Below are 9,627 nucleotides of genomic sequence, written 5' to 3' on the forward strand. Positions count from 1 at the left end.
ACACAATTTCCCGGTTGAACAAATTCTTGCTTCGGCATAAAAACCTCGACGGATTACGAGGAAAAGCCAAAGCAAGATGCAATAAATTTATTCTATTAAGCAACTACAAGAATTTCGCCGTACGAAAGCCCAGTATCAAATAGTGTTTAAATATAGATAACGAGGTTAGAAAATCGGCGTTTCAAGCAATTTACATGCTAAAGGACATTTTAGTCTAAAACTAAGAGAGCTCTCTTACCGTTAATACTCAAGTCTCTGCGCGTAGTGATCCACAGCAGAGTTCCACTGGAACTCTGCACAATTGCCGGCTGGCCCATAGGGCACTCCTCTGCCGGCAGCACTACGGCTAGCCTTGCAATCCGTCCCAGCTTCGGGATTCACTGGAAAGGAGCTTCAAAGCTGCCAATGCCCTTGGATCTGTGAGCCGGCCTGGGAGGATTCAAGTATTGCCGAACCGAGTGCGAAACCAAATCTCCTATTACCCGGAATCACTCGCGTGAGCATTCAAACCAAAAAAGCAACTCAATTTTCAATTACGAACTATCGCATGAAGGACCCGAGTCGACTCTCTCCTTCTGACAAGTAAATTCAACCTTTTTTCTCAACACACTCTTTCTTTGTTTTCGACCGTTTCCACAACAACGCCTGCTTGTCAATCGCGACCACCGTGAATCGCTCGCTAGACTCGCATATATATCTACATGACGCGATTATCGTCTTCCTTCGCGATGATACGATCGACATTACAAAATCGCCGCGAACACTCCGCCCGCCTTCGTCATCAGACGAACTACACACCATAATTTGAGAACATCGATCAACTCGGTTTGTTTCTACATGGTATATAATTTTAATACAATAATCAAATTAAAATGACGTACGCAATACAAATTATAACTAGCTCAACTGTCTTTGTCCCCACAAGTCGATTCGTTCGACTTTTCGGAACTGTGTTGAATAAAAAGAGGACACAGGCGTGCGATATGTCGTCGCAAATTTGACGTAGCCGTTTTAACGGTGACGACTCTAACTAACCCGTCTGAACCGGGATGAACCTCTATCACACGTCCCAAAGGCCATTTCGAAGGCGGATAACGATCATCGCGTAATAAAACTAATTGTCCAATTGCAAAATTCTTAGTTTGACCTCGCCATTTTGAACGCTCTTGCAAATGTTGTATATATTCTGATGACCACCGCTTCCAAAAATCATTTCGAATGGCTTGAAGCAGATGAAAACGTTCTAAACAGTTTTCCGGTACATTGGAATAATCTTTATCAGGAATTAAACCAGGAATTTCGCCGATCAAAAAATGTGCAGGTGTCAAAACCCGTAAATCGTCAATATCAGAATTTAAAGGACATATTGGACGTGAGTTTAGACACAATTCTATTTCGGCGAGCACTGTAGAAAACTCTTCGAAAGTTAATATTCTATCACCGAGGACACGCTTGAGATGATACTTCACAGATCTTACTCCAGCCTCCCACAAACCTCCGTAATGAGGAGAATTCGCTGGAATAAATGTCCAAGATGTTCCATCATTCGCAAGAGACGCAGCAACGCTTTTATAAAATTCAGAACCTGATTTAAACATACTTCGCAACTCTTTATCAGCAGCTTGAAAAGTAGTTGCATTGTCAGAAAAAAGATTCGTACAAATTCCGCGTCTACTCGCAAAACGTTTATAAGCGGCGAGAAAAATCTTAGTTGTAAGATCGCTAACCGCTTCAAGATGTATCGCTCGCGACGCAAAACATATATTCATACATATATTCTGATGACCACCGCTTCCAAAAATCATTTCGAATGGCTTGAAGCAGATGAAAACGTTCTAAACAGTTTTCCGGTACATTGGAATAATCTTTATCAGGAATTAAACCAGGAATTTCGCCGATCAAAAAATGTGCAGGTGTCAAAACCCGTAAATCGTCAATATCAGAATTTAAAGGACATATTGGACGTGAGTTTAGACACAATTCTATTTCGGCGAGCACTGTAGAAAACTCTTCGAAAGTTAATATTCTATCACCGAGGACACGCTTGAGATGATACTTCACAGATCTTACTCCAGCCTCCCACAAACCTCCGTAATGAGGAGAATTCGCTGGAATAAATGTCCAAGATGTTCCATCATTCGCAAGAGACGCAGCAACGCTTTTATAAAATTCAGAACCTGATTTAAACATACTTCGCAACTCTTTATCAGCAGCTTGAAAAGTAGTTGCATTGTCAGAAAAAAGATTCGTACAAATTCCGCGTCTACTCGCAAAACGTTTATAAGCGGCGAGAAAAATCTTAGTTGTAAGATCGCTAACCGCTTCAAGATGTATCGCTCGCGACGCAAAACAGATAAAGAGCACTATATATCCCTTATAAGATTTGTGCCCTCGACCCTTAGAGCTTTTAATTTGAAAGGGACCGGCATAATCTAGACCTGACGTCGAAAATGGTCGAGCCGGAGTCACTCGTGAGACAGGCAAATTACCCATCATCTGATGAGCTAGACGTGGTTTGTTGCGTTGACAAACTATACAGTTCCTGATCGCAGTCTTAACTAAACGATTTCGACCCAAAATCCACGCATATTGCATCACAATATTAGAAGTAAGTGTTGGTCCCCCGTGAAAACATTTCCGATGCGCGTACCGTACTAATAAGCGACTAAGTGTCGAATCTCGCGGCAAAATCAGCGGATGTTTCTTTTCGTGAGGTAAACTTGAATTTCCAAGACGACCTCCTACCCGTAATAAACGATCCGTCTCATCATACATCGGATTTAAACTACATAAACCGTTGCGTTTAGGTAACGGCTTCCCATGTGATAAGAGTTCAATTTCTGATGCAAATGCGTGATTTTGAGCTAATCTAAACACAACATTTCGGGCCTCGTTCAATTCTATGGCTGTGAGATAAACAGGCAATGGAGTTAAACTACTTTTGCGTCTCTTAAGAACATTGAATGGACGTAAACAATATGCTACAACACGAATTAACAGAGAAAAGGAGGAAAATCTACAGAAAAGTTCTGGTTCGCTCACAATTTGATCAACATGTAATACTTGAGGAGACGATGCCATCTTGGGCCAATGCTCGTCAGTCTTCACTAACCAATCAGGCCCGTTCCACCATAAATTACAATTGATCAAATTAGAGGGTTTACAACCTCGTGTCGCCAAATCTGCCGGATTCTCACGAGTCGGTACATGTGCCCAAATAACATTAGGTAATTCAGTCTGGATATAGGATACCCGATTCGCAACAAAGGTCTTCCAGCTACACGGATGTTTTCGAAGCCAAGTCAAAACAATTTGACTATCGGTCCACGCAAACATTGGGAAACCTTGCAAAAATTCCAAACCTTTTACATAACGCAAAAGTTTTACGAGCAACACTGCCCCGCACAACTCAAGATTCGGTATGCTCACAGTTTTGACAGGTGATACCTTGCATTTTGCAGTTAACAAAGAAACATGTACGCGATTGTTATCGTCAATCATTCGAATATAGACAACTGCAGCGAAAGCCCGCGATGAAGCGTCAGAAAATCCGTGAATCTGTGCATGTGAATTTAAAGATGCACCTAACCATCGGTTAATGGTTAACTTCGATAGCTCAGAAAGCGAACTGCAATACTGGAGCCATCGTTCTCGAAGGTCTATAGGTAACGTCTCGTCCCAATCGCATTTTACAATCCAAAGATCTTGCATTAAAATTTTAGCTGTAACCGTTATCGGCGCGAGCCACCCCAAAGGATCAAATAAACGCGCGATGTTTGATAAAACAGTTCGTTTCGTCATTGCTTTAACCAGCTCTTCGAAATTTACAGCGACAAAACTGAATTCATCAGACGTTGGATTCCAACGAATACCTAGAGCTTTCACTAATTCGTCATCTGCGATGCTTTTTTGGTCAATGTTCTCATATTGCGAAGATTTCGTAGGCAACAAATCATTATGATTCGCGGCCCACTTGTCGAGTTCAATTCCTGCTGTACGTAACATATCGACTAGTTCTTGACGCGTTTTCAAGGCATCAGAGAGATCATCTGCTCCGGCAAATATATCGTCTACATACGTATTAGAATTTAGGCAAGCAGCACCGAGTGGAAATCGAGCACCCTCATCGATTGCTACTTGCTGAAGTGTGCGAATCGCATGGTAAGGAGCACATGCTGTGCCATAAGTCACTGTTGTGAGACGATAATCAACAGGGGGATCCGAATGACTAGGAGACCATACGATTCGTTGAAAATCTCTCTGTTCCGACGCAACATAAATCTGACGAAACATCTTAACAACATCGGTCGTGAATACGAAGTGGTATCGACGCCAATTCAATAAAATTAGACATAAATCGCGTTGAAGAGCAGGGCCTTTCATAAGGAAATCGTTTGGACAACGTCCTCCTTTATTCTTCCGAGATGCGTCAAAAACAACCCGGATCTTTGATCGCACCACCGCATGATGCGGAAAATACCACGCCTTCGAGTTGTTAATTTCATTAAACGAGACGCGTTCCATGTGACCAAGATCCTCATAAACGCTCATAAACTTCCGATAAGCGATTGCTAAGTCAGGATCACGATCAAAACGTCGATGAATTGAAGCTAAACATTTCAAAGCCATAAATCGAGTCTCGACTCCGACTTCTGGAGGATCTGAATTGAAAGGCAGACGTACAACATAACGTCCATTGGTATCTCGAAAGTGTGTATCCCTAAACAATCTTTCGCAAGCATCATCTTTAGAATCAAGAGTCGCAATTATTGGTGGTAACTCTTCGAGGATCCAAAAACGTTGTAACGATATATCTAAGTCGTCTTCCCAAACACTGTGATACGCCTGAAGATGCTCAGAAGTTTCCGCCCGCCGTGAAATATCCGCGGACACTGTACCGGAAATTATCCAGCCTAACGCTGTATCTTGGGCAACTAAAGATGAATCAGAAAATCTTTTCAACCCTGACTTCAATAGCTGTCCGTAAACATCTGCGCCTAAAATAATATCTACAGAATCAGGAACATAGAACAATGGATCTGCCAAAGATAAATCAGCAAACATTCCAATATCGATCTCCATTAACCTACGTGTTGGAAGCTGCGACGTTAATTTTGACAAAACAAAGGCATTGACTTCAAACTTAGTTGACGGATCGACAACAGACTGAAATATTAGCTGCGTTGCAGCCTTAGCTGTTCCTGCTGAACTGGCTCCGAGCCCGGCCAACGACATATTGACGCGACGTTTCTCTAATCCTAAAAGATTCGTGATAAAACTGGAAACAAACGAAGCCTCCGAACCTTGATCAAGCAAAGCTCGAACACGTGTCCGTGAACCTTGTGGCCCTATCAGCATTATCTGAGCAGTCGCTAATAAAACTGAACGCTTACGAGATATCACATTCGCAGTATGCACATGTACACTCGAGACCTTTGCTGAAACTCCAGTCTTAGACTCGTCCGAATTGCTTGATTTCGATTCCGGAATTGAATTCTTAGTAAAGCTGGTGAAAACTTTGTCAGAATGGAGCAAAGAATGATGCCTTCCCTTACAGCTCGAACATCTAGTAGAAAAAGAGCAATTAGCAACTCTATGAGCACCGAGACAATTAAAACAAAGCCGCAAGCGAAGTACTTCAGCGCGACGTTCAGAAACATTCTTTGCTTTGAATTTATTGCACTTAAAAATGCGATGGGGACCAGAACATATCACACATTTAAATTTACCGTCTGTTGAAAACGACGTAGACGCATGAAATACCTTTCGAGATCCTGATATTGGTTTAGATAAAATTGCTTTCTTGACATTATCACCCTGTTCAGAAGTGAGCATACAGAGTGTCTGTGCACGATTCTCTAAAAACTCAGTTAAATCGGAAAACCTTGGAAATCTACCGAGAGCATCCTCCTCGGTCGAGTTCCCATCATAATTTAAAATTACCTGACGATCCTTCTTACTTAACTCTGTTTCCCAAGCCTTTCGCGAATCGGGATCCAGACGTGAAGCTACTATATACACTAACCAAACATCCCAATGATCAACTGGCATTTTCAAATTCGATAACGCACGCACAATACGCTGAGATTCGTCCGCAAGCAAACGCATTTCACCCGCAGACTCCCTTTTCATATGAGAAAGATTCATTAACGCTCGCAAATGACTGTAAACTATTAATCTAGGATTATGAAAACGCGCCTTCAAAGCCCGCCAAGTCGTCGCATAATTCGCGTTGGTAGTGGTAACATCCTTCACAAGATCCGCGGCAGAATCTTTCAAACAACTTTTAAGATATTGCAATTTCGTGGCGTCAGATAAACGCGGCGCATTATGAACTAGGGTAGTAAACAGATCGCAAAAATTCTCCCAATCCTCGTAACGACCCGCAAATGTCGGTAAATCTAATTTTGGTAACTTCGCGGGGCGTGTATCATCATTGATTACAGAAGCGGTATTTGAAGTTCCGGTATTACTTGAACTGCTGTCTAATTCTGACCTTGTGGTGAGAAGAAAATCAAGCGCGTCCTCGTATTTTGCTTGTAGACGAGCAAACACATTTTCCGTGATGTAGACATCGTTCAGGGCATCCTCTCGGACGACAATTTCTTCATGTGTGGCACGCGCCTTGCTCCAAATCTCAGTCAGTGAATTGACTCGTGATGAAATAATGTTTGAATTCAAACTATCGCGAGATCTCTCTCGCAATCGACTACTGGTCAATTCAATTTCCGCTGAGCGAGAATTCTGTAGCGCAATGAGCTTTCGTAACGACGTAGGAGCCATTGCAAAAGAAAACTTTGTTGTCAAATGCAACCAAAACTCTTATCTTCTCTTAACACGACTAAGCAAAAAATAAACTCGACCAAAGAAATTCGTATCGTCAATGATATTTGAACAAAACACGAAAACTGAAAACAAATCGCCGATCGAAAAAAAAAAGAAATGTCACTTGAATATGCATCGCAACGTGAACATTGAATCATCGAAATGAAGACAGCCAACTAATATCGTATATAATTAACGACTCTTGCAATGACTCCTCAAACACACTCGACTTCACAATCGATTGAAAGTATCCAGTGAATATAACCATACAATCCCGATAAACTCGAACATTGTTCCTCACCCGGAGCACCAAAATGTTTTTCAATCATTTAAAAGACAGGATTCATAGAAGTTCAGATTAAACAATGTTCGAACTTATACTAGAATGAAATACACAATTTCCCGGTTGAACAAATTCTTGCTTCGGCATAAAAACCTCGACGGATTACGAGGAAAAGCCAAAGCAAGATGCAATAAATTTATTCTATTAAGCAACTACAAGAATTTCGCCGTACGAAAGCCCAGTATCAAATAGTGTTTAAATATAGATAACGAGGTTAGAAAATCGGCGTTTCAAGCAATTTACATGCTAAAGGACATTTTAGTCTAAAACTAAGAGAGCTCTCTTACCGTTAATACTCAAGTCTCTGCGCGTAGTGATCCACAGCAGAGTTCCACTGGAACTCTGCACAATTGCCGGCTGGCCCATAGGGCACTCCTCTGCCGGCAGCACTACGGCTAGCCTTGCAATCCGTCCCAGCTTCGGGATTCACTGGAAAGGAGCTTCAAAGCTGCCAATGCCCTTGGATCTGTGAGCCGGCCTGGGAGGATTCAAGTATTGCCGAACCGAGTGCGAAACCAAATCTCCTATTACCCGGAATCACTCGCGTGAGCATTCAAACCAAAAAAGCAACTCAATTTTCAATTACGAACTATCGCATGAAGGACCCGAGTCGACTCTCTCCTTCTGACAAGTAAATTCAACCTTTTTTCTCAACACACTCTTTCTTTGTTTTCGACCGTTTCCACAACAACGCCTGCTTGTCAATCGCGACCACCGTGAATCGCTCGCTAGACTCGCATATATATCTACATGACGCGATTATCGTCTTCCTTCGCGATGATACGATCGACATTACAAAATCGCCGCGAACAGATAGGATAGAGGATACGATAGGATAGAGGGTAGGATAGGATAGAGGGTAGGATAGGATAGAGGATACGATAGAGGATAGGATAGAGGATAGGATAGGATAGGATAGAGAATAGGATAGGATACATGGTATTATAGGGTAGAGGATAGGATAGGGTAGAGGATAGAATACAGGATTGGATAGGATGGAGGATAGGAAACGATAGAGGATAGGATAGGATAGAGTATAGGATTGGATTGAGGATAGGATAGGATAGAGGATAGAATAGGATAGAGGATAGGATAGGATAGAGGATAGGATAGGATAGAGTATAGGATAGGATAGAGGATAGGATAGGATAGAGGATAGGGTAGAGGATAGGATAGAGGATAGGATAGGATAGAGGATAGGATAGGATAGAGGATAGGATAGGATAGGATAGAGGATAGGATAGGATAGAGGATAGGATAGGATAGAGGATAGGATAGGATAGAGGATCGGATAGGATAGAGGATAGGATAGGATAGAGGATAGGATAGGATAGGATAGAGGATAGAATAGGATAGGATAGAGGATATTACAGGATAGAGGATAGGATTGAATTGAGGATAGGATTGGATAGAGGATAGGATAGGATAGAGAATTTGATAGGAGAGAGGATTGGATAGGATAGAGGATAGGATAGGGGATTGATAGGATAGAGATTAGGATGGGATAGAGGATATTATAGGATAGAGGATAGGATAGGATAGAGGATATGATAAGATAGAGGATAGGATAGAATAGAGGACAGGATAGGATAGAGGATAAATTAGGATAGAGGATAGGATAGGATAGAGGATAGGATAGGATAGGATAGAGAATAGGATAGGATAGAGGATAGGATAGGATAGAGGATAGGACAGGATAGAGGATAGGATAGGATAGAGGATAGGATAGGATAGAGGATAGGATAGGATAGGATAGGATAGAGGATAGGATAGGATAGGATAGAGGATAGAATAGGATAGGATAGAGGATATTACAGGATAGAGGATAGGATTGAATTGAGGATAGGATTGGATAGAGGATAGGATAGGATAGAGAATTTGATAGGATAGAGGATTGGATAGGATAGAGGATAGGATAGGGGATTGATAGGATAGAGATTAGGATGGGATAGAGGATATTATAGGATAGAGGATAGGATAGGATAGAGGATATGATAAGATAGAGGATAGGATAGAATAGAGGACAGGATAGGATAGAGGATAAATTAGGATAGAGGATAGGATAGGATAGAGGATAGGATAGGATAGGATAGAGAATAGGATAGGATAGAGGATAGGATAGGATAGAGGATAGGACAGGATAGATGATAGGATAGGATAGAGGATAGGATAGGATAGAGGATAGGATAGGATAGGATAGGATAGAGGATAGGATAGGATAGAGGATAGGATAGGATAGAGGATAGGATAGGATAGAGGATAGGATAGGATAGAGGATAGGATAGGATAGAGGATAGGATAGGATAGAGGATAGGATAGGATAGAGGATAGGATAGGATAGAGGATAGGATAGGATAGAGGATAGGATAGGATAGAGGATAGGATAGGATAGAGGATAGGATAGGATAGAGGATAGGATAGGATAGGATAGAGGATAGGATAGGATAGAGGATCGGATA

General features: G+C 41.7%; 2 protein-coding genes across 2 annotated transcripts; both read right to left on the reverse strand.

Moving 5' to 3' along the window:
• Positions 1 to 902: 902 nt before the first annotated feature.
• LOC143363887 (uncharacterized) lies at positions 903 to 1,598 on the reverse strand. Its single transcript, XM_076804415.1, has one exon. It carries the CDS (start codon positions 1,596 to 1,598, stop codon positions 903 to 905), a length of 696 nt encoding a protein of 231 aa, XP_076660530.1.
• Positions 1,599 to 1,731: 133 nt separating this feature from the next.
• On the reverse strand, positions 1,732 to 6,783 carry LOC143363888 (uncharacterized). Its single transcript, XM_076804417.1, has one exon. The coding sequence runs from the start codon at positions 6,781 to 6,783 to the stop codon at positions 1,732 to 1,734; it is 5,052 nt and encodes a 1,683-aa protein (XP_076660532.1).
• Positions 6,784 to 9,627: the final 2,844 nt, after the last annotated feature.

The sequence above is a fragment of the Halictus rubicundus genome, unplaced genomic scaffold (genome assembly GCF_050948215.1).
Source record: "Halictus rubicundus isolate RS-2024b unplaced genomic scaffold, iyHalRubi1_principal scaffold0163, whole genome shotgun sequence".
NCBI classification, from domain to species: Eukaryota; Metazoa; Arthropoda; class Insecta; order Hymenoptera; family Halictidae; genus Halictus; species Halictus rubicundus.